General features: G+C 42.9%; 1 protein-coding gene across 1 annotated transcript in view; it reads left to right on the top strand.

The window, feature by feature from the left end:
* Window positions 1-5,260: 5,260 nt before the first annotated feature.
* Window positions 5,261-26,207, top strand: part of SPATA16 (spermatogenesis associated 16) — a 100,002-nt gene continuing 79,055 nt past the window's right edge. Inside the window, 5 exon segments of the mRNA XM_035901190.1 lie at window positions 5,261-5,307; window positions 6,028-6,109; window positions 6,111-6,284; window positions 23,526-23,556; window positions 23,559-24,160. Coding sequence (XP_035757083.1) covers window positions 5,261-5,307; window positions 6,028-6,109; window positions 6,111-6,284; window positions 23,526-23,556; window positions 23,559-24,160 — 936 coding nt within the window.

Here is a 26,207-nt window from a genome sequence, read left to right as displayed (position 1 = left end):
AAAGCCAAGATCACTCCCAACTGCCTCTAGAAAGCACAAAGAACGTTATGTGTGCCACCTATTGCAAAGAGGTAGTAATACTTGTTATAGTCTTTTAGAACCAATTCCATCCAAACTGGTGCCTCTTCAGAATGCCAGCCACCGTTTTTTGTGTCAAGGGAGAAAAAGAAGTGCAGCAGGTAAGGTGTAAACCCCCACATGTAGTGAATCGGTTCCGCACTGAACCGTGCAGCAGAGCTGGGAGGAAGCTGTCATGGGGGGCTGAAGCTGGGCTCCTACCACTGTGAAATAACTTCACTGTGTTGTAAAGCTGCCATGCACGAGGAAGCAGAGAGGTCAGATACACGTCCCAACTGGACCCATTTTACAGAATTCCCCCTTTGTAAAGTGCCCATTGATGCTGCAACTGGAATCTGCCCAAGGTTTAGGTTGGACATTAGGAAAAACTCCTTCCCCACAAGGGCTGTCAGGCACTGGAAGGGGCTGCCCAGGGAAGGGGTCGAGTCCCCACCCCTGGGGGGATTTAAAAGCCAGGCAGACGAGGTGCTTAGGGCCAGGGTTTGGGGGTGGGATGGCAGGGGTAGGGGAACGGTTGGGCTGGGGGAGCTTAAAGGGCTTTTCCAACCTAAACGAGTCTATGATTCTAGGTCAGGATGGCTTCATGCTTCAGGAGAAGTGGACACAAGGGTACAGTTGCAGAGAAAACCAGCATTATGATGAACTGTCCCTTATTTTCTGAGATCAGAAATCTGATCAACTGAAAGGATTTCTTCCATCAAGTGTCAGGATTTTTTTATTTTATTAGAAATTTCAATGGGATTCAGTATGTTTACATGCATGGTTACGCTGTTTTCAATTTTCAGACACAAGTCTGAGAGCTATGTTTCTAAAATCTAAACCACCAGAAGTATTTTGGCACGCAGAAGACATCAACATCTAAAGCCGCTTGGCTTTCTTTTGCCCTGCATCTTTTCCCATCCTTTCCCATCTTTTCCATCCCATCAGAGTGGACAGAGAACGCCACCAGATTGCAGGCGTGACATTTTGCTTATGTACAGAGCAGCTGACAATAAAAAAAAGGCGATATAGCTATGTATTGGGCATATGTGGATATTTTCCCTGTGCTGTCTGGTCGGTCCAGCTTCACAGAAGGATGATTTTCTTTTTGCTTTTAGAAAGCTAGAATTATCTTGAAGCTATTTAGCCATTACATTTCCTCAGTACATATATGCATACACAGAGAATGTAACTAGAAGACAATGAAAAGAATAGCACAGCTTGATTTCTTATTTCTTTTGTTGAATTGTTTCAAGTTTTCTCCTTGGAGGAAGAAGTGTTTCTAATAGTTCCAGTTGGAATATACAAAGCTAATGATGTACATTGCTAACGTACAAAACAGATTTCCTATTACAAAGAGCCTTAGACAATAAACGTATAATGAGTCCGCAAGTAATTTCTCACTGAAAGCTAACGGTTCCCGAGTCCTTGACCTAAGTGTGGGATTTTATTTTTTTTTTTTGTCAAGATGGCCAAAGCCATCACAAGTACATAAATTGAAAAAGGGCATAATGGCTATATCAATATGTCCAGAAAACTATTCAGACTCATGAATGCAATCTACAGTAAGATCAGCCAAGGTCATCACCAGATGTTTCTTGTCCCACACGCCACAGCTTGATTGTATTGTAATTAATTCAGCTGAAAAGTCTCTGGGAGAACTGTGTTTTCAGCACAATTTCAAGCTTGGTTTCAAATACCAGAAATCATTTCTCATTTCGTAAAACATCCTAGACAAATGTGAAACTCTGCAGCTAAAGTATGCCAAAAAGTACTTAGAGAAATTGCATTTAAAGAGCATTAAAGGAGCATTCTTAAACTAGTTATGATTAAAGCTGGAACTTTGGGGTTCAGAGACTTAGGCACGTATAGCAGAAAGGCTCAGGGCCTTACTCAATAAACTATTTGCCCCAGACCATGCTGCAGGTTCAGAGCTACAACAGAAACCTGAACTCGTGTTTCTGCACCAAACCATAGCAGTACTTACCCAGCCAGCCATAATATGAACAAACAAAAAAATCAATATTTCCCAAGGTATTTTACAGCTCATCCTCCATTTTTTATGGCATATCAGAACACAGACCTGCTACGTTCTTGTTGTGAAGAAAGATGCTTTTAGTTATTTAAAGTTTGAGGTCCATTTAAAAATGAATTTCGTTGAAGTCAGATACTCACAGGCATGAAGTTAAGACATAAATAAAACAGAACATATTTTATCGTAATGTGCCACTTCATTCTGCTGCAATATTTGCAGAGAGAACACATGGAAGTGCACTTCCAAACTACTTTAAACCTAATTCTGGACAATCCAAGCCTAAGACAAAATGAGATACATTAAAAATTATGGTTCTGGTTTTCAGAGGTATTGACCACCAAAGCCTATATTTAACTTCAGGTAGAATTGTGTTCAGCATGTCTGAAAATTGGGCCCTAAATTAAAGATAAGCGTTTTTACCTGGGTAACATCCCTTTAAGTACCACCCACAAATTATACAGTGATAGTTCTTCCCATAGGAAAACTGTCTTTTGGATTATTTTAAGATAAAAGCACAGACCAATGTCAGCCCTCTTACAAGCTGCGTACTAACGCAAGGAGGGGAAGGAAGGATTTATCTGGAATCTTCTAATTGACCACAGTGGAATTGGGCCTGGACCCATTAAAACATTTATGAAAAGCAGTTATGGAGCATGAATAGTACCCAAAAACATTAATGTCTAGGTAATATTTAAAGTAATTTGTTTAAAAATAACATGGAGGGGAGGAGCAGGAGCCCGGCTGCATTAAGAACTAAATTCCTCCAACTTTCTGATGGTGTTTTTTACCATTATTTTTTAAAACAGTTGCAGAGACAGAAGTTGCTGCTTTTTCTTGGGCTCCTCCTTCCCCAGCGCTGGTCCGAGTGTTAGGGATACTCCTCATTTTCACCTCAGTCCTGAATTATCCTGGTTTTTAGACTAATGTGCCAACCTGTCACACCTTCATCCTTTCTCAGGAATGACGTAGGCAGCTAAAGGCATTAAAACAATATAGGCCTCCAAAATTAATGTATTTTGCAGGAAGTAAGTGTGGGGCTATCCGAAGCCAGAGGGTATGTTCGGAGTAAGGGGATTCAATTCCAGGGTGTCACAAAATGTTCTCCATCACCACAGCGTGGCAGAAACCTGTTCTTAATGCTATGATAGATGCTCTAAATACGCCACTTACTCAGAGTTATTGGGTATGGGAACACGCAAATCTACCAATAATGCAACAGCCTATGCTTTATGAAGGGCACGGCGAGCAGAGAGGTAGCCTCCCTAAGGATTTAACAGTAGCTGCGTAACCCCATGGTGTCTTGAATATGAGCCTCTGCCCACGTTCATTAATCTTGATAAGAGAGGGGATTTACCTCCAATAAATATCCTAACGCTAGGCCTCTTACAGCAGCTTTCCAGATCGCTCCTAGTCCAAACAAAGCTGCTGTTAGTGTGTGATCTGTAGCTACCAAGTACCCCCATGGAAATCACCTAGCAAATGTTCACGCAGTTAGCAATGGGAAATGGCGAGTTATAAATGAAAAGTGAACAAACAGATTGGTAGGAAACATCTGTGACCCTCCCTGTCCAGTGTATCTTCTCTCCAGTTCCCAAAGCATAGACTTCCCCTGTGTTCCTTTATAATTTATTTCCAGAACATCCCAAAACAAACAATGGCCATGTGCACATTTACCTTTGAACACCTGAACATTGCGTCTCTTCACAGGCAGAAGAGCCAGGTAGTCATCCTAGAACTATAAAAGACATACTTTCAGTAAACAACGTAGCTTTTGACCAGAAAAGATCTGCAAGAATATGTGATGCTAATGCTTATTTTCTCTAGTGCTCTCAGAGGGATGTAGCAGCAACGTGGCTGAGCCATCTCACCAAGGGCCATGACCGCTCCCTTCCAAAGGCTGCCCATGCTGGAAGTCAGTGCCTCACCATTTGTCCCAGACACTCTCCAAAGCTTTCCCCCGGCTGCCTTTGGCTACCTGCAATTTTTCATGGAAGTATTTAAGACAAGCCATTGTGGAGATGAAAAGCAAAGCATTTTGCTTTGAGAATTTTGTTTCAATGTCTCGTGAAAGGTGTGGCCTCAACACTTCGTGTCCTTGTATTTAATCTGTGCTCCCTGCTTGGGCTATGTATCACAGCGACTAATACAGCCTGCTTCTCAGATCAGTCACGGTTTAATCAAACACAACTTCTTTATTTTCTTGTTTATTTTTCAGCCGAAAAAAGATATTTTGGGGGCTGCGTATTTTTAGTGAAGAAACAAAGTCTCCACTAAAAAATACCAGACGAACATTTTTCAAGTAGGCCTACTTTTTATTTTTTAAGGTCTGTTCCTAGTGAGGAATCTTTGATGTAGTCAGCAAGTCTTTTCTTCTGCCTAGAAGACCTATTGATATATAACCAAACAGAGAGCAGAGAAAAAAAACCACTCTTGTGTGTCACCGGACTCTTAATCTATTTTATGAGCCTTAAACACTACAACTCTGCACAGTAGAAATTTCAAAAGATCTAGAAACTCCATTTTTTCTCCTTATGTGGCTTTTCTGAACCTGAAGTTTTACTTTTCATGAATATTTTTAACCAGCACAAACCCTTTTAGGCTTCTTACATCTATCCTTTGTCAAGGAAGAAAGAAGCAATCCCGTGAATCAGATCCCATGTGCATAATCACACAACTATACGAACTAATCGCATCCATAAAAAGCATTCGGTTCAAACATTGCTGTATAGGGAATGCTTAGCCTTAAAAATGATGCTGTTTGGACTAGCAACTTTGAATACATCTTATGAGCAATCCATCTGCATTAGTACTTTTTCTTTCTTTTTTTAACTTAAATTAGGGGACTTGAGCAACCTGACAGTGTCTATAATAAGCCTGCTGATTACTTCACCTGTTGTAATTCTTGCTTCTTTTTTTGTTTCACATTTCTGTTATACTAAGATGCACACTGTTAAAATGTTTTAAAAAACTGATCAGATCTTGATTGGCAACTAGGAACTTTAGAGTAGTAACCTCAACCAAGTTCATAACGAGTTTCAAATCTGTTACCCCATATAGAGCCATCACCCGTCATAAATAATGCAAGGTGAGTGGGCTGAGTTGTCTACTTAGCTTGGGTGGACTCATTTACAGCACAGATTTGCCACCTTTGGTTTTAGCTCCCGAGTCATGGCCAAGCCTGAGGGCTCGCCATGCAGGTGGAGGAGTGGTGGCAGGTAGCGTGGTAGCCAGGGATGAGGGGTGGTGGGCACATGGAGACGCTGGGGACATGGGGGACACTAGGTGGTGACAACAGGGGGAGTGCCAGGGATGTAGGGGACACCAGGTGGTGTGTGGCGGTGTGCTCCCCCCCTCGTGTCTGACTCCCCCTCCTTTGACCTCTGTCAAGTGATAACCACCCGTGGCGGTGGTGATAGATGTGTCTGGTCTGTGTCTGGTCCTGAAGGATGCACCCACTGGATGTGGGGGGAGACAGATAACAATACGATAGCCAAGGGCTGCTGTGGAATGTGCCCACCTAAGCACAGTGGTCAGGATGCAAATAAGACTGCAACAAATTCCCGGTAAGTGACTAACAGCACGCTAACTTGGAAATCTTAGCTAAGCGACATAAAGGATTAATTGCGCATAATTAGACATAAACCGTTGACCAAGTCTGGGACTAGGATTGGATCCAGCCACACCTAGACTCCTCTCTGAGGGAGTTTAGAAAGCAAGGGGATCTTTTCTGAACCTCATGACTCAACGGGAGGGTCTCCCTGACAGTTTTGTCTGACCCCGTCCTCTGTGCAGTAAATAACAAAGTGTACCTTGCCATCGAATCTCATAAACTATTGTCGCAGTTACCACTGAACTTTGTTAACTCACTGTTTCACACCAATAAACCACATTATTTTTGCCTCCCTCTCACTCCATCCACGACATGGTGGGGACAGAGCAAGGGCACAGGGTGGTGGGGACACAGAGATGCTGGGTACATTGGATGGTAAGGATGTGGGGAACACCAGGGATGGCGGAGGGACATGGGGTGGTGAGGATGCAGGGATGCCAGGGACAGCAGGCGGTTAGAACACGGGGAGGTGTGGGACACCAGATGGTGGGGTCTCCAAGGACACCTGGAATGTTGTCTTTCCAAGCCCAACACATTCCGCCCTGGCACTGCAGCTGCCAGCAGCAGATGGAGACCTGGCCGGTAAGTGAGAAAGCTGCCTGTCTTTATGCCATGTAGGGAAGGTTATCACAGCTGGGTTACCTCCTGCCTGTCCCTAAGCTGTGCAGAGAAGGTTATCACAGCTGGATTACCACATCTGGCCTGTTTCCCTCTGAGGAATAACCGTTGGCTTCTCCTGAGCTGGCTGGAGCTTTGGTGCTTGCACTGGGGATAGTCCTGTGGGGGAATGGAGGGCTCCTGGCCATCACAGAGGAAACCCACGTCTCCTCCTCTATCACCTTCGAGCTTAATGGGGTGGGGACTAACAAGGGAGCAGCTTTTCATTTTCTTCACCTCATCCAAATTTACAGTCCAGCCTCAGCACTTTCCAGAGACCGCAACAGGTTTCTTCCCATCACCTCCTCTCCCACCTACCCCAAACGCCTTGTTTCTTTCTATCACCTAAAATCAACCTCTTTATCCCTCAGCCATCTCCATCCAGGGCACTCGTCTGGCAATATGGAGCTTTTCAGGCACTTGTCTCAACCGCCCTCCCTCCATCCAGAGCTTTTTTCCTCTCCCATTAGCCATTTAAATTTTAAAAAAAAGTCAGCTTTAAACATTTAGGTGGAGAAGGGCCTTTTTTTATTTCACTTTCTTTACATTTTGCGTCTTCCAGTCCCAGTTCATTCTGACTACAGCTTTTTTCCTTTTTCTTTTTTTTTTTTTTTTTGAGGAAAAAGGCTTAATTATTGTTTATCCGGATCTCCCTGGATCCCATCTCCAAATGACTGTATCATCAACAACCCCCCAAACAGACACTAAGAAAATTCACATGAGGGAGAGACACTGCGAATACTCCCACCACGGGGAACGCGTCGGTCGGAGCTTGCACGCTGTGTGACACCAGAGACCCCAGCTACAAAGGCCCAGGAAATTCGATTTCATTAGTTCTACTCATCATCCCACTACATCCTTCACACTCCTACCGTCTTCCCTTATTTCTCTATTCCCTCCGCAGATCTTCAATGCTTCTCTCCTCTTACTGAATCCCAAGGCATTTCCATTTTATTTCTTTCCCCCTTTTGTTGCTGCAGCCCCACTGCACTTTTCCCCACAGATGTTTTGCTCTGCTCTGCACCATGGAGCCAGCAGGTCCGTAAGTATGGATAGGACGCAATGATTCCTTCGTCTAGGTCTCCCCTCGACTGCACAGCTAAAATAGGGAAATTCAGATGCCACATCTAAGTCGCATCTGGGGAAGCAAATGTGCAGATGAAGCAATAGGCCTGAAGCTACTGAAAAAAAAAAAAAAAGCTGGCTTGAAAGTAAATTTATTCATTTATCTGCAAAACAACATTTTTGTAGCAATATGGCACATTTGTTACGTTTTGAGATTTTGTATCTTAGCTACTTGATTAGTTGTGCTGATTTTGCTTTGTGTTTCTTATTCCCTTGTCTCCCTCTGGTCTCAGGATTCTTTAGTCCCTGGCGCCTAAGCCAAGAGCTTGGCACTGGGATGGGACCGTTGTCTGTGAGGTTTATGCCATGCCCTCCTCTATTCTGAAATGTTTGTTGAACCCTTGCAGTGTTCCAAGTTGTGAACATAACTCCAGTGCGCCTTCCTCCATTAGCTCTGTTTTGTGGCCTGCACTTACAAGGTTTATTTGTCTGGGTTAGAAGCAGCAGAGACTTCATATTTTACTGCATTTTTTAAATGCATTTGCAGAATTTCTTTAGCACGTAAGGTTAACAAGTTGCTCTGATTTAAGCGTGTTCAGCATTTTAGTCTCTTGACAAATGAATAAGGACCTTACTTAAAACCCTTTTCTAAACCTATTTTAGAACTTCTTTTTTTTTCAGTCATGTACATGAGTGGAGCTCGGGTCCTGATGAGCACAAATGCACCTCCTCCAGCAGTCCAGGGTGGGAAGAAACCTCTGCTTACACTCAATGGTCTGAGATGCAAAGGGTAGAAGTCAGATTGTGGGGAAGTGATTCTATGATTCTATGATATAGATTTCCCATTACATGTAAGCAAGTCACCTTCCAGCAGGTTCACTTCCTTCCATTTTCAAAATATTAGGTAGAAAGTATTCACAAGGAGGTGAGGAAGAGCTGAGCTGGGATCACTAAGCTAGGGGGTGCTGTAAAGCTTTTAGGACCGGCTGCACCAAGGACAGCCATGCAATCCCCTAGGGTGCTCATACCCGTGTGCTCCAGCACGCTCAAAGGCTTGGACTGAGCCGGTGCTCGGCTTCCCAAGCACGTCCCCAACACGGGTGATGCTCAAGACCCCAAGGTGAGCACAGTTGTGCTGAGCTGGCTCAGTACCATTTTTTAATGGGACTTAAGAGAAGGCAAACACAAGAACCCTACAAGCGAGGTGATGATCTGCCATGGGTCTCCTGTATCCCTCTGAGTAGGCTTCGTTTCTCTGTGCCTCATTCCTGTACCCCATTTTACCACAAAGGATACTTCTTTCCTCTGCTTGGTCTATTTAAAAATGTCTTTTACAATGAATACATAGGCGTATAATAAGAACCTGATCTCAGATGGCACCATTTAATTTTATTGCAATAATAGTAATAAATGTACTAAGCACAAACAATGTGCTCAATGTAGAAAGAGATTTAATACATTTATCTGGATTTTGAAATTGGTTCTCCATGAATGGACACCCCCTTCTTGTTCCGATCAGAAGTGTCATCTCAGATGGTGCTTTGGAAGATGACAGAATACCTGTCATCCTCATACTGGGGTGAAGTAGAGAAGGAACATTAGATTTCCACTCCAGGCCTGTGAAAAGAATTTCTTTTTTTTTTTTTAGATACTTGGATTTTATTTCATTATGTTTCCTTTTCTTCATTTAATTTAATAATATGTCCCAAATCTATTTATCCAAATGCATCTGGTTTATACTTGAGGAAATACAATCTGAAAAGAAAATGTAACTTTTTTCCAGTAAAGTTGAAAGAATGGAAGGCAACTAATTTTAACATATTGCCACTTAATGTCATCTTGTTTGCTGATAAAATACCTGGTAAAGCCGTTTCAGTAATCACTTCTCGAAATAAAACAGAGCTTTCCCGAGCTAATGAATGGAGATACATTTATTTATTTATAGGATGTTCATCATTTTAATTCCTTTGTGTTTCACAAATATTAGTAAGTTGATCCATGCAGCACTGAAAAGAAGTGAAGCCTTATTAGCTCCACGAGGCACAGAAATCACTTGATCTGCCCACACTTACCAGAAAGATGCATGTAAAGTATAATTAGAACGGGGAAAAAAAAAAAAAGAAGTTGCTCTTGTTACAGTACCTAAATGATAAAAACCTCCCTCTGTCATTCAATATTGCTAACCTTAAACACTAAATATCCTCAGGCAGGCAACCAGGAACATCTAACTAGATAAAAATGGTATTTTCTCTTTATAAATACATCCTTTGATTCCTTTCCTTTTATTTCCTGAGCCTTTACATGATACTTGCGTTGTATTTCCAAGATTTTTCCTGCAGCCATGAGGGCTAGGGAAATTTTTTTTAAAACAACAGTGAGTTTGTCATCTAATTGCACACCTTCTAGCAGCCGAGTTGTGAATAGCCTGCTAAATAAGAGGAGGTCTGTTATATCTCAGGGTGGCCACACCGCTCAGTCTGTACTTGCACTGTTTTCAGGAATTACAATACCGTAATGCATTACGTTAGAATCCATAAATGAAGTATTTTCTTAGATACGTTCCCTTTATGGTGCCATCTCCTTAACAGGTCGATTAGTTATATCTATGCAAATTGGGGGTATCACCAGGATATCCCGACATAAGCTTGCAAAACTATTTAGGAAATAGAGCTGAAATACTGCGGTAAGAGCGTTCAAACGCGACCACTGACAAACTTTTTACGGGCAACCTCTGGGCACAGGTGAATCAGTTAAAGCGGTTTGCATTGCTTTATCTTTGCTCTGACAAAGTCACTGGGGCTTTTACCAACTGATTGGAATTGTAAGCAAGGCCAGCAACGAGGAAACTCCCCCGATCATTGCTGTTTTGAAAGAATATGCAGAAAATTCCCTGTAAAATGTTTTGCTGCTTTCCACACTTCATTATAAATATAAGCTCCAGCTCTGTAACCGCTTGTTTGCATGTCTAATGCTATGCGACTCCGCGAGACTACTCACTCCTATAAAATTAAGATGCTGCATGTGTGTGTTTGCAGGACCGTGACCGTGAGGAATACTTGCTCAATGCAATAACTACCAGTTGAAAAACAAAATAAAAATCAACTCTAATTGTGCCCATTTAAATTCAAACATTGAAAAATAGCTTAAATATGGTATTTCAGAATGTAAACCTTATAAAAAGTCTGAAGATTTCTGGATTCTGTTAGCTCTTTAGTCCCTCCGTAACGAGGCTATTACATGGCATCACTCAGATTGATGTTGAAAATAATGCAGCTGCAAGAGCAGCTGCAGCAAGAATTCACAGAAGCCAGGATGCGAAGCAGGCCCTGCCCACAGTCCCTGGCTTTAGCTTTCTCCTGTGGGTTTTTTTTTTTTCCCCTACTTATTTATTAGCTTAATTCCAGCATCCTCTGAAATGATGCCTTGCTGGGAACAACTGAGGGTTAAAGCTTTAATGGCTTCACTTAGCCTTACAAATGAAAAACCTGGAATTTACTGTCTTCTGCAAACCGGAGTCACTCTGACAGCAGCAAATGCTTTTTTTTTTTTTTTTCCCCAAATTGGACAGTTCAGCGTTGGCCAACATTAAGACAGTAGCAGTCAAGAAGAAAACACAGCATCAAAAAGGAGGACAGATACTCCACGGGTAGGTATACAGGTGTTCAAGAGCATCTTCGTGCTTCTGGTATTTAAGACATTTATGCCTCTGGGCAGGAGCCGATGAACTCGTGGGCTGCCCCCTCAAAACGTTTGTGTCATGTGGCTGGTTTGGAGGAAGGTGCAAGTCCAGCACCCACCCTTATGCTCCCTTTTTCACGACATACGGAGGGTGACAGGAATAAATTGCAACAGCAGAGTGCTGGGCCCTGGCCAAACCCAGATTTTGGTGATCCCAAAGGGATTTGCCACCATCCTCACCCCTTCTCCTAACCCTCAAGGCTGGGGAGGATAACCGACACCTTGGTTCTTGTTGGTTCTTTCACGGACAGGTTGATATCGGGTAAAAACAATTTTAAATAATTTTGAAACAAAGCTTTACGCTTAACTTAAAAACAACGTGAAAAAATCCCACCCCTCAGTCTTTCATAGCCGCCTTGTAAGACCTGCAGAAGAGTAGTTCCCAGGGAGATTTACAGTAACAGATGACACAAAGAAGCAAAGCATCATCATTCATCTCCCAAATCGGAACGTACAACAGCCTGTTAATTCAATAAATTCGGTTACTGGCCAAAAGCGACCTGTACTCAGAGCATAAAAGCAGTTGTAAACCCCTGCTTCTCTTTAAATCTAAATTTCAAAGTTAAGAGAACACCTTGGAAGATCTCTGCTAAGGGCCAAGTTTGTAACGTGACGTTTGCAGCCACGCCAAACAGTGCAAGTTACTCCTGGCAGAATCAACGGGATAAAAGGAACTGATATAGTTCCCTTTCAACGGACGTAACATGTTCGGTCACCTTATTACAAGTTAATATTCAGGTTGCAATATCTTGCATCCATTGGAGCTTTGCAGAATTTTCTCAGGAAGGTCATAAAATAAAACATTACAGTAGTATAACTTAAAGGTTACAAAAGCATGGGCTACAGAATCAGCATTAGGCTGTGACAGCATTGGCACCAGTCCCGGCATAGTTTATAGGAAATAAAGGCAAGAACCAATCCCACATTTAATAAAATGAACAAAACCGCGTTAGAACCAACTGCTGGATCAGGTTTTTTTGTTGCTTTTTCAGTGGCTCACAGCCGCCACTGGATTTCCCTTGGCCATCGCTGCTCCTACAAATTTGGGTCGCCGCGTATAAGCGCGTCAAAGACCAGGCTGGCTCGCACATCCCGAACGGGAAATTTGTACCTACAGAACCTGTGCCATGTGCCTTTCTATTCATCAAGGGGAGGAAGAAAAATTTCCCTACTGTTCCTGGAGCCTTTCAAGGTTAAAATTCATATTGACAAAAATAATGCAGCAGAGGTAATAAACTTCCACGGAGATTAAAATAATTGCACAAAAAGGCAATTTCTTCGCTGAAAAATGAAGACACCGAGCTAAAAGAAGAAATTAAAACCAGAAGCCATCCTAAGAAGCTACAAGCTGTCAAAGTGAAAGAACTGCCTTGAATGTTAATCTGAGCTTTTTCAGCCAGTCCTTTTTCACCACCTTTTCTTCCCTGCTAACTTTTATGTTACGGCTCTATTGCCTGCACAAAGTTGCTGAATTGAAGCTCTGCCTGTCAGGAGCTCTCATCTGTGTGTGCTTCGGCTCTCGCTTGTGACTGGGTTTGCTCCAGCTGCCGCTATCAAACCGTTGCACGTCACATTACAAAGCAATTAGGGTGAAATGCACAGTTGTAACACACGGGTTAAAAAAAACCTCCCGACACCCTAACTCTAAATTTCCTAGGTTTGTAATGATGACTTTGGAACGTATTACAATACCTGTAATAATATAATCCCCAAATTACTGACATGTGCTTCATCTGGTGTCACATAAGTTTTTTATCTTTCTGCCTTTCTCTTTTTCCTTCCTCCCAGGCTTTTTTTTTTTTTTTTGCCTAGGAATATTTCAAGTCCATTCTTCCACACTGTGAGAAATGGAATAAGCGTTAACTTGAGTAGTTGTTAAAGCAGCAAGTGACATAGGGAGGTGGGTAGATAAACCATCCAAATGCTGAATTTTGCCTCATTCTGTCTAGCATTACTGCAGAAATATGGTATCCCAGATGAAATCCTGCAGAGGTATCCCATTCGCCTAAGGCAAGCGGAGCGGTGGCGTGAAGGAGCCCAGAGGATGGGTCAGCGTCAGCTGCCACCGCCGTGCTCCGAATCGGGAGCCGAGGAGGGACCGACGCACAGCTACGGCTAACTCACTTAATATCTCTGCTTAACATCTCTGCGTCCCAGTGGGACTCATAAGATTTAATTACATATTTAATGGGATATTCAGCCTCACCCCATGAGTTATTGTGCTTCCTCAATTTCTCTTACATTGGAACAGCACAGCATTTCACAGGACTGGTCCTGCCATGAAAATTAATTAGTTTATGCCTGAACAGGGCTTTCAACATACAGATCATTCTGTATGACAAAGTAGTATTAGATAACAAACCGAGTTATTCAATTGAATTATGGAGCCATAAGAAAATTATTGTCTCTTATTTTTAATCAAGCAGACTCCAAGCCAGATTAGTCCTTGTCGATGATGCTTTGGCTATTTCAACAGGTCTCATTGCCTCCAAAAAGTTTCTCTCTGTTTTGGCTCCTGTGCACCCTGGAGTTTTCACTGCTGCATTTGTCATCCTCCCAATAAAGCCAGCTCTGGGTTTCAGGTTAGCCCTTACCTTGAGTGAACAGTGATTGTTAAGACAGCTCGCGGCAGGTAAACAAAAAGCCTTGTTTGTTTGGAAACAAACCTCTCCTCCTGGCTTGGGTTTTTATAAACATCCTGTTAACCATCACTCCCTGCAGGGATGCCCGAGTCTTGAAACAGCTCTAAAAGTTTGAGGCAAATAAGCACCAGTAGTTCTGCATTTCCTTTCATGGCATCAGAAAAATCTCAGGTTATAGATGTGCCTATGATTTCATATGCATGAATGCTTCAGTGCCCTCCCACCAGTTATCAGACTCTTTATTAGCTTCTATAACCCAAGCAGAAGAATTTCAATACTGCCTTTAAGGGTCACTTGAGCAGAAGCTTCAAGACAAATTGTACTGCTGGGGTCATAGAAATTCAGTAGCTAACTTGGCAAAAGAGAACTTAGTTTTGTTCGCTGAGGTATAGAGATATTTTTTGCACAGTCTTCTTTGCAAAGATGAATTTCTCATCATAGGAACTCATTTGTTGTCAGAAAGTTCATCAGCTTCCATCCTTCCAGACTTGCTGAAATCTTTGGGACAGATCAGTGTTAACTTATACTAGTGGAAGATCTGGACACAGTCTTTTAAGATTTCCCATTTCTCATTTAGGCTGTCGTCTCCACGGACCCCTGCTGCAAGAGCAGCCTTATTACAAGAAGAGCGGGAGGGACTTGCCACCACCCGCTGTCTGCTCCCTTGTTCCCTCACCCTGCATTGTGCTCCACTGTTTTTACTCTTTTTTCTTCCATTTATTGCTCTTACATTGGAAATCAGATACAACAGTCATAAAGAACAACAGCACCAAAGAAATAAAAGCCACAACAATAAAGGATGAGAAAAAGGAATTCCAGTTAATGACGTCTATCTAGGGAGCTTCCCCCTGCGGGGAAGCGAAGGGATATGGAAGGACATTCAGAAGGAAGATAGCCAGCCCCTCAGTCCGCTAAAATTCACCTCGTATATGATGGCCTTTTTAATCCTTTTCTTAGCTTCTCAGAGCCCTACGTGTCAACTTCCTTTTCTTCTTCTCACCATTCTCAATGCCTTTCTTTTCTCCCTGGTGCTCCTTTTGACTGGCTCCGATCTGGGGAGTTGTTTTGTGTTATTACTAGAGCAAAGAATTAGGCACACAAAGAAAGATGCTCAATTTCTTACTAAGTGTCCAATACAATTAGTGATTTACGAACCTCTAGCACCGATTTGCCAAGTTGCTGGACACCCCAGCTTCATCCTAGTTCCATGGTGAGTGTAACCGAAAGGAAGGACCGCTACCAAAGTGGTCTTTGTTCAAATGGGGTGAGGGGCTTGGATGTCACAGCTAACATTTTACCATATAAAACATCACAAGAGGTAGCGGCGGAGTTTTGCATTTGGTGAACAGAAACACCAACAGCTAAAATATCTCTTTTCAATTACCACGAGTTAATGAGCCGAACGGATGGGACTGTAAGGGGGGACCCATCCTGAGGTGGTGACCAGCAACTAGGGTTGGGTTTGACCACGGTAACCTGTTTGTCTGGAATAGGTAGAGCAAGAAGAGGGTCTGTATCCTCAGCCACATCTCTCTTGCTATGGGTTTGATCTCAGTGCCGAGCAAGGTGTCAGGCACCTTCTTTACCGTGGATCTGATGGCTGGTACATTTTGTGTACCGCACCATAGGCGATGGAAGCCCTTACAGGGCTGCCAGTGTCTCCTTTAGGTTTGGGCTTTCCTAGGGCCTGGTCCCATCGGAATACGATTACTTTGTGAAGTGAGAGCTCTCGCTGTACTGCGAGGTCTCATTGAATTCCTGCCTCATCCTGAAGGCAGGGCTGCCCAGAGCAGTTCTGAGATGCAGACCTCTTAATAGCATGTTGGCAGATCTAATCAAGCCCACAGCACAATCTGCGGCAACCCTTCTAAACCAAACTTTGCCCCTCTGCACTCGTTCTTTAGAAGTACTCAGCTCCCACCATTTCAAAGCAATCTTTTCAGAAAATCAATAGTTCTTCATCTCCTTCAGAATGAGAGCAAGTAGGACACTTGGACGTTTGCTTTGTAATCTCTTCAAAAATTGCTTTCTTGTCTTCCCAACAGAATTAGGAAATATTGCAGTACCGGGGAAAAAAAAAAAAATTCTCAAGCTTTTTCAGCACCACGTCTCAGTTGCAGGAGCAATCTTTGCATTCCTTTTCATTTAGGGATTACCCTAAGCTCACTGGTCTGTTTATACCTTAGGCACACACACATCCCCCCCCCTTGTTCCTCGCACAGACAAATTATTTGTTCTCACAACTCTGCTTTCCAAGAGCCCACTGTAGAAACATTTACCCATTTCAAAATTTCCCTTTTCTCCCCCCTCTTCCCTCTCAGCAGCCCTTTAGCCAGGAAAATGACCCGCTCTGCTCCCGCAGCGCTGAGCTGCTGAATCCCATCGAGGACGGCTAGCCAGGCTTCCCAGCCCCGTCAGACACAGCGTTGACCTTTTTTTTTTCCTAATTGACAATGCGGGGCTTTGTGCTAATAGGGTGACATCACTACGCAGCGCTGGAACGCTTGCCCCGCTGGCTCTTTTGTCTCTCAGTATTTTTCTCCCACACTTTTAGAGGAAATATTTCACTAGAGGAAGACAGTTACACGGCGCCTAAAAAACATATGCGGAAAACATCCTCAATCTCTCCCTTTTTCCTTAGTCACACTGGTTACCAACCACATGTCCTGAGCCCTCCCTCAGTACCAACTCTTTTTCCTTCTTCCAGGTTGTGATCACTGATGCTTCTTGGCCATATTTGCTTTGCCTCACTGTCCTGAGATTTGCTGCTGGGGACATTCTGGTTCCTCCTTGATTTTGAATTATAATTGTAGTTGTTACCCTACTGGCCTTTTACAGCTCTAATTTTATTCAAGCAACTTGTTAATAAGATCCTTGTGCATCTCTACAGCAATAAATAGTTAACTGAGGTGCCTAATTTGGTGTTAAATCGTTAGGAGTTAACTTTTGCTGTGATACTAAATAATACAAATTTTTAAAATAATACTTTAAATAATACAAAGTCGAAAAATAATACTTTAAAGAATACATGGAGGGGAAGAAGCCCCCCAAAACTGGAAAATATTAAGCACTTCATGTTAGGTGTCTTGTGAGATGGGCTCACCCATTTCAGCGAGTCCTATAACCTTTTAAGACGCTGCCTTAAAGATTAAAAAAATTGCCTTAATGCTGGTTATAAGTTGGCAGCCACATGCCAAAGCACGCACTCTTGGCTAAGCCAACAAACCAAATAAATACATAGGATGGGCTTCAGCTGGAGAAGACAGAAAGTGCCGAAATTTCCCAGTTCTGCCTGTCCCCCTCTCCTGCAGCTGGCATATTGGCTACTCCTAGCTCATGGTACGTATTTCCAGCCTGCTTCAGCGCCGAGCAAAATGGATTAGCTCAGATCCCAGGTACCTCTGTGCATTTGTTTACCCTAAGCTGTTTTAATTTGCCCAGCAATGCACTAGGAGCTGCAGCAGTAAAAGGGAAGGGTAGTATTGACCAGCTGGGAGAAGCAGACTCTTAAATCACTCAAACTAGCTCTACAGGACCCTGGCTGTCTATATCCCTACTGCAAGAAAAGCAAGCACGAAAGACAAGACAGACAAAATATAGAGTGAAGAAGGGAAAAGATTCAGGAGGGAGAGGAAGCGCAGCCCGTTACTATTCAAGACTAGCCAAAGCTGGCAGGAATAGGGATTTATCTGTTTTCCTTTTTCACCCGATCAATGCCCAACTATTTCATAGACAACTCCTGGGTTCCTGGACACACGGCAGTGATCCTCACGCCACCCTTCCCCTTCTGCATTTAAGCACCGATCGGGAAGGCAATGACAACCACGTTGTTACCGCGCCTTGTGAAAACTTCTCTTCATTATTTTAATCGTATTTCCTATTTCTTTTTGCACATTATCCTTAAAGACACGTTAAGTATTTTAACCAGGATTTGTTTCCTACATTCCATTTCGGTCCTATTTACCTTCAACTTCAGTTACCTTCCATAAGCTGCTACGAGTAAGAGAAGGAATGGGAGCTGTGGTACCTTAAACAATAGTAAGCCTAAGCTTACTGTCTCTGTATAACAGTGCCTAGTGAGCTAGCTGATAGCTGCGAACAGTAATTATTAATACAGTTTAATATTTCTCTTGTCTATAGCCTAATGAGGTTAGCGCTTTGTTGTACTCAGCACCACATAAACAATTAATACGTGCGTTTCAGCCTCAAAGAGCAATTAGGATAATACGGTTAAATCCCTGCAAACTACTACGAAAACCCCACAACTCACCTTGCCAAATTTCAGCCCAGAGCCCAATTTATTATTATTATTTTTATAAAGGGGTTAAATACAGTGAGTGAAAACAGTATTTAGAGTGGAAGTGCTGACAAAACCTTTACTGCAGCAATGTGGACAATGCAGCTGTAATAATGGCAAGTGTGCCCTTATCACAGCAAGAAAAATGTAAGGACTTCTGATTTTGCACTGAATGAGCCATTACTTATGTCTATCACAAAGAAATAAGAGTACTGAACAAAAAAAAAAAAAGATACATTAAGGGTTTTCTTTTTTTTTTTCACCCCCAAAAGAAAACTAAAAATAAAAAAGATCAGATGTGACTCAGGCTTTCAAACAATAAAAATAGCAAGATGAAAGAACTAGGTTGCTTCATTGCCTAAAGAAATGGCTAGAATCTTAAAAAGTCTGAAACCTGATTGTGAGAGACTCACTTTATGGGCTGCTAAGAAGGTGCTGACCTTCGTCATCAATAGATTGTCTGAGCCTTTGTGGTGTTCAGCAGTAAAGGAAGTGCTTAAAAAGTCATCCCGCTGCAAGATGGACTGGAAAAATCTCCAGTTCAGATCTCAGCATAGCTGCTGTCGGTGCACACGCTCATTCAGAAAGCCTGTCGGTAAATCTAATACAGATAAATCTTGCTTCATTTTTAAGTGATAAAACTGGAGCATCCTCACCTTAGAGATGGATCGGGATATCTGGGATTCAATAGAAGTGAAATTATTATAGAGGAGGGCAGCTGATGACCTAGCTGTTGTGGGGCTTTGGGTGCGTGTTGTTACAGTACTACGTGTCTCTGTCCACGCTAGAGGACATTGAAGAAGCGGGATAACACTTGTACAAGTACCAGTGGTATAATTTTCTTACGCTTGCTCCATAGTTTTGGATGCAGCTTCGCCCGCTCCAACATTTGCACTGAAATGAACTGTAGCAGATGACTGGCCTGTGATTTCAAGCGGCCTTCGGGGAGAAAAGGCCTGTTAGAGATGAAAGAGTTCGGTTCCTATAGCTTTCTGGAAAAGTTCCATCACTGCCTAAGCAATATATTAATGCAGCAGTTGTCATTACCACGTATCTCCTAGCAGGGTGAGTTAGCCTGGGTGGGCTATCAGGCTAACACAGCTACGTGGTTGCCGGTAGACACGTGAGCTCACGGGAAGACAGATGGAGTGTCTGTGCACAGAATGCACGCGTGTTGCCGGTACAGTCATGCTCTGGCTGAAAAACCTTGTGGTGTTATCCCCTAGAAACCATGCAGCACTGAACATTCACAGCAGAGAGCACAAAATACAGATGGACCACTGATGACGAGAGCTTCTGGGACAGCAGATGAGGTACAGCCAGACCATCCCGAACGAGGCAGCTTGTACCTTATGCTGCAGAGGAAGTGAAAATAAAACAAAACAGTGACAACAGAAATCTCTGCCAGTTCTGATCAGGGTGGGGGGAGGAAGAATTATTGCCGTCTCTAGATCTGATGCCTAATTTGTCTCTGAGTTTTAGCAAGGCGTTCACGGGAACGTTCAAGCTCAAAACGTGGGTCCACTTGGACTGCTGTCCCATGGTCAGAGTTAGGCACCTGGTGAAGAGTAAGGAAGGTAATTGAGCCCCCTTTCTGCTTCCTCACTGCCCTACTGTCCCCCTAGACCTCCGCACCACGAAAGCGTATGACCCAGCAGGCCAACACTGGGGAACCTCGCCTGGAATTTGCTTTTTTCTCCACAGCCTCTGCCATAAAAAGCAACCGTGATCCCCAGAAAGAGCGACTTGTGCTCTCTACTGAAAGATTTCACCAAAATTGGGAAACAGACCTTCCTCTGCAGCACAGCCCCACAGAGTTCATGCCCCAAAGAGCTGATAATGGCAATGCAATGGTTTTAGTTTCAAGGCAGCTTAATCCCCTCCGAGAACTACAAGAAGAAATTCCTCTCTCCCGTCCCTCCACTTAAATCAATGCTGAACATAGCCCAGTGGTTCTGCCTTGCTCTATGCAGATTCGGGAAGATAGCACTGCAGTCTTTGGCGTTTAGAAAGGTTTCACTTCACAACTGTAAGGGCAAAAGCTTTTTCTGGTTGAAATCAAAGTTTAAATTCTGAAGAAAAAAGGGCTCATCAAAGAACTGGCAAAGAATTTAACAACTAAGGTGCCAGCTGAAGTGCCAGTGTGATTTATCAGCAGGTTCTTCTCTAATCTGATGTGAGATAATAGGAGAAGGTGTTGAAAGCAGAATCAAACTAGATACAGAACAAAAAGCATAAGTAATAGGGTTCATCAGATCATACACATAAGGAAGTTTACATTATCTGGTAGGCAGGCCGCTCTCCCCAAGAAGGCCTTCTTAGCTATATTGGGAAATCAACAGACAAACGCCGAAGATTTTAAAAAGACAAACGATTTTATGTTCCTTTTGCATTCATATTTTTTTCATGTGAGCCTCTCCATTTGAAGAGATGCGGTTTCCTTACCAAAAGGCCCTAGAAAATACTTGGCCGTAGTGGCTGGCAGTGCCATGGACAGAGGATGCTCGGCAAAGGTTAACCCTCAAACATGCAGAAAGCTGAACTTGCTTACGACTGATCAGGAAGATCATTCCTGAGAGCTCAGAAACTCATTTTCCTTGTGACTACAGCGCTAAATCATCTACCTATATCGCCCCGCACAGTGATTCATTAGAAACATTTTACAGCGAACTCTTCCCAAAATAAAAACCAGACATTTTAACCAAAGTCTCAGGAAAATACTTAACTGACAAGGATAATGATTTTCTAAAAGCTTTTCCCTGGAAGTGGTGGGTTGCGGGTTTTTTTTTTTTTTTATTGAGTCAGTGATTAAAGTGAGCCTGCCTGAGTTATAACGTGCTTCCATTGCACAACCCAAAGTTGTGTTAATCAGCTTGAATACCTAAAAATACAATAGGAGCCGTATAAATCCACTCGATACAGCAAAGGTCATTTCAGGTGCTGGTCGACTGGAAAAATGTCTGAAAAGTGATTGAAGAATTATTGGTCTGTATTTCACACTTTGTACTCTGCTTTTTTCTTTTTTTTTTTTTATATTCCATGGTAAATTATTTTAAACTTCTTAAGACAGTCTCACAGGGAACAGTTTGGTCCAGCCGATTTCCCATTCATGCTGCTATCAACCCCCCATCAGATACAGGGCTTTGCCTTTGTGAGCTTTCTGGTGAGGGGAAAAGTTCATTAATTTTCCTTGAGGGCTCCTCGGTCCTATATGGCTGCTCAGAGGAGAATTCCCACGAACTCGTATCTGATGCAGACCCTTAAATCTCATTTTCTAGAGCTCTGTAGGACCTTCAGCGAAAGCCCACCCAAGAGGCTGTGGAAGTCCGGTGTTCCCCCTCCAAAACATGGGTTAGCCCTATCCTGTAGGGCCACACGGAGCTCCACCACAGGTCCCATATGGGACAGTTATGTTGGCGTGACACGACACCAAGATTCTCGGGCTCATCCCCTCAGCTGCTGCTGGGTCTGGCTGGAGCATCTCTGCTCCACTGCACGCTGAAGATAAATCATAATTTCCTAAATTACCTAGTGCTGAAGCCAGCACTGAAAAACACAGCTTCCAATCTTTAGGCTATGCTATGGTTTGTTTTAAAAAGGGATTGAATGTCTTACAAACAGGTAAAATTGCTGCCAGATGCAAGTGCATTAGCCTTTTCCAGCTGCTTTACTGCTGCCATTCAAAATAGCTTGCTATAAATATGATTCCTTTGAGTTCTGTTCTGACAAGTGTGGAGCACTATCTGGGAAGGGCCAGTGGTTTTCCATCTCCATTGAACTCAGTAGGAGTTGTGATTGCTCAGCTGAAAAAAGTCTGCTGAAATTACCTTAAATCACACAATTATCCCCTCACCTCTCGCTCCTTCTCTTGCAGTCGTGGAAGGAGGAATAAGTTTCTCCACAGGCAGTTCTGCTACAGTAAAGTTTTCAGCCTGGAGGTTGTGAACAAATGTCAAACTCAACAAGTTCCCTGCTTCAGGGCTGGTGACAGTCCTGGCTGCAATCTGGCTTAACCAGGGCAGGGGGGTTGGAAAAAAAAAAAAAAAAAAAAAAAAAAAAACAAAAAAACCACGACAAAGATTTGAAACCCTATTTAGGTTAAAATTCAGTATCTGCTTCTCATATGGCCAAAAATACCTTCGCCCCTTCCCTTTACCCCTTTCTGTGAAATTTCTGCCCATTGCCTAATGCTCGTTGCCCTAAGCACTAAAGGTTCACCATCCCACGGCATCCGGGGTGCGTTCTGGCAGCTTTTACGAGCGCGGTAACGCCATCCTGTAGGGCCCTCGCTGAAACTCAACAAGTTGCTTATTGTCTAAAATCTGTTTCTGGCCGAAGAGGAATGCATTTATTAGGTATCTTTCCTTTGTACAATCTGTGCCTGGAGTTAAGTACATTAAACTGGTACTAAATGTAGGGGGGTCTGTTAAACAATAACCCAAGGTTAAAGGCTGGGTGCTTATGCTTAGCAAAGCATTCGGAAAGACAGTCATCATTAAAGCTATTTACAATTAGATTTTTCACAATTGATGGAAAAACCAAGACGGAAATTACCTATGCCTTCCACCTTTTCACCCCAAAGACAACAGGGGCAGATGAAAATCAACATTTCCTTTGAATCCGAGCACAATTACGAGTTTACAATGCAGATCACGTTGTTCCTATTGTGCAGAAGCTGCTAAGAGGAGGCTTCTGAACTCCATTCCACACCTATGTTGTACCAGTCTGAATCCACTACCAGTTCCCAGAACTGAGATTTAAGCTGTTAACTACTGGGGGAGGCTTGCGTCTTTGTACCAACACTCATGTCCTTTGCGGACGGTTTAATCAGAAATGGCTTTGAAACCCAAATCCGGATCTGAATTTTCCTCAAATGCAGCTGAAGCTGGGACCTGGCTTGGAGCTTGTGCCCCTCTGGAATACATCCACTCTGCCTGATTTCTGAGCACCCCTCTCTGACCTCCATCACTGTGCTTACTAGCTCTCAAAAATCAGGCCACGGTGATTTTTTTGCACCCTGTAACAACACACAACGCACGTCAATCAGTCCCAGGGGTTTTGTTGTTTTTTCTTCTGATTAAAAAGCAAGATTTTCCCTTCTTGTTGCAGATATAACAAACTGATACACTGGCATTGCTTTACACAAACAAACATCCGATATCGAGAGCTATCAAAACTACTTAAGAAACGTTAAGTTTTTACACAGGAAAGTAATTACAGTGAGTCTGATATTCTATGTACTAACTATTGAAGAGCTTTCCCTCATAACGGTTGGGCTTGGTGATCTTAAAGGTCTTTTCCAACCTAAACGATTCTATGACTCTATAACGGTGCCTACAATATGCCTAGTGGAGAAAGCATTTGCAGGCTTTTTTTGGCTTTGCAACGTTTGAGTATTCTTAACTTTCCTACATTTTCTCCTAGCACTCTTTCTTTGCTCAAGTCGTGGCATCGGAAACAACGCTGCCTTCCAAAAAAATCTTATAAGCATGGATAGCAAGAATGAAGCCTCTCAGCAAATGCGTAGTTGTAAGGAGTCAAATGTAGCAGCACGCAAATTGAATGATATTCCAGAAGCACTGCAAGAGGCCAGAAACCACCTTGGGGATGGAGCAGCAGAAAATATAATGGAGAGAATAAAAATGGCAAAGGAAAAGAAGGAAAAACAAAGTAACGATGTAGACACAGCAAGCCGTAAACGGAAATCAGAAAACAACGAAGAACTAGCTGTGGAAAAAGAAGAGACGTTAGAGACTGGTGATCGGTCAATCCCAGCACCTCTGCCTCATATTCCTCTGAAAAGTCTAGTGGACATAGAAATGGAGTTGGTCTATGCTGATGAGGAGGACGTTTCCTTCGAGTTTGCTGAGCCTGTGATGTCTACGAGCACGCAACCAGCGCGCCGTGGTTCTAAAGGAGCAGATGCTCCGAGCGCACCTCAGGGCAGCGCCTTGCCCCGGATCGACAAGCGGCTCCAGGGGACCCTCCGGGAAGCCAGCACTTGCTACAGGCAGAAGAACTACGCAGCGGCCGCGGAGCAGCTCTCAGCAGCACTGGAGGTATGGGGTTAAAGAAGTAGGATGGCAATAGCAAAGTACAGGCAAGGCTGTCATCGTATTGACGGGGTGTAATGATATCAAAGTGAACATGGAGCACAAACCTGGGATGTGTAAGGCTTAGTAAAAACCCTGAGATGCCATTTCCTGTGAAATCTGAAAATTAGGAGCTATAAATAAATGATGGAAGGAGAGGGGCACTGGACTGAACCAAAAAAATCTCAGGTGATTTTGTGTTTTTCTCTAAGTCTTCAACCGTATTTAAGTCTGGAGGAGATTTAAGTCCTATAGAGTGGAAAAGAAAAAAAAAAAAAAAAAAGCTCCTCTTTTTAATCCCAGCTCTATCCGGGACAAATGATATCTCAATAATCAGGGGAGTTCCCACTCTACCCCAGCCATCCAAGCACTACTGGGTGAAAATGTTACAGCATTTCCATCGTGCACCTTTTCCCTTTTTTCCTCCAAAGCCAGAAGATGGCCACTGGATCTGTGTAGAAATCCTTTTCTTCTTGCATGAGAAAGGACAGGTCGAGTAGTGAGCACCCCCTCTGGACACAGCTGGCTTTCTCTTCAGCAGCTGAAAGTCCAAAAGCTATTTTTTTTCTTGTGGAAAGAAAGACTTCTTGCCTGCCTGAGATACTAAAGAAATAATATGACCTTGGCTATGACCTCTGAAACTAATCTGTGATTTTCATGAACTTTCTGCCTTTCAGTGCTCAAACTTGGGCTGTCTCAAACGGATCTGTTCTACAATGAGTAGATATTTCTGTGTTTTCAAAAGCAGAGCCCTTTCCAGTTTTAGGCTGAGCCCCTCCACCAGGAGGTATCTAAAGACCTCTGACATTTTTGAGGATCTTAGCCAGCCTTGAGTTTTATCAGTATAATATGAGAAGAAAAGAGTAAAAGAGGGAGTTCCTAACACTCTAGCGAGGTTGCAATTAATTCCACGAGGGGAGGGAAGAGAGAGGAGGCGTAGGAAGCCCCAGCAGGTGAGTCAGGGTTGTGTCCACCAGCCCCCTGTTTCCTGGAAGCCAGAGCTAGCAGCATTTACAGTAAACTGATTCTTCAAAGTTGTATCATTATTCCCAGATTTCTCTAGTGCTGCTAATCTCAGTTAATTATATTGGAAATCCCTTGTATTATGACCATGTAATTCATAATGTGCCAGTAGAAGTCATGGTTCATAATAATCACATAATGGGCAAGGACTTAGACGTAATCAGATTTTAGTTACCCTGTCGTGTTTCCATAATGCTGCTATAAAACCGACATAATCACAAAAAAAGCACTAGTTATTTAAACATTTTTATCAGATTGATGTACAGTATCTTTCTCTCTCTTTCTCTCTTTTTTAAACAATGTAAGATAACAAAAATTGGATTACAATTGCTGGGAACAGACTATGATAAACTGTTTGCTCTTGTGCAGAATGAAATTTAATAATGGCATCAGCCTCTCAATTTTTAGTCATGTTAAACCTGTTAAATAGTAGCACTCTGCAGCCAAAGGCTGCTTTCAAAGAGGTAGCATTAGAGCATTTTGAAAACAGTATCTTCAAGAGCGTAGCTGTCTCATAAACCGTGAAAGATGCCCCGTATCCCCACAATTAACCCAGCTGCCAGCGTTTACCGTGCAGATGAGGGCTTGACTTTTTCCCATCATACATGATACAAAAAAACCACTCTTAGTAGCTGAATGGATTTTAAAGGCCAGTGTCTACTTCTCAAATAAACTAAATAAATTATTTTTAAAAGAGAGACATTTTCCACTTTACAGGAATATGGTTGGTGATTAGAACAGAGGACTTACAAGCTGGACTCTCCCTAACGTTTCATCTCCACTCTGACCCCAATCACTTCAGCTACACACTTGACATCCTGAAAGAGGGCCCAGCACCGCCAAACTTAATTCAAAAGCATTTGTAAGACATTAGAGGTTTGCAGTTGACAAGCAAATATCCTATTCCTTTTTTTTTTTTCTACAGTATTGAAGGCATTTTATTTTAAAACAATAAATATTATAGCAGCAAGCGAGTAAAGTTAGAAAGTGC

This window comes from Egretta garzetta, unplaced genomic scaffold (genome assembly GCF_000687185.1).
Source record: "Egretta garzetta isolate BGI_Z169 unplaced genomic scaffold, ASM68718v1 scaffold429, whole genome shotgun sequence".
NCBI lineage: Eukaryota > Metazoa > Chordata > Aves > Pelecaniformes > Ardeidae > Egretta > Egretta garzetta.
The sequence above is the reverse complement of the archived record's forward strand: the minus strand, read 5'-3'. Positions and strand labels throughout refer to the sequence as shown.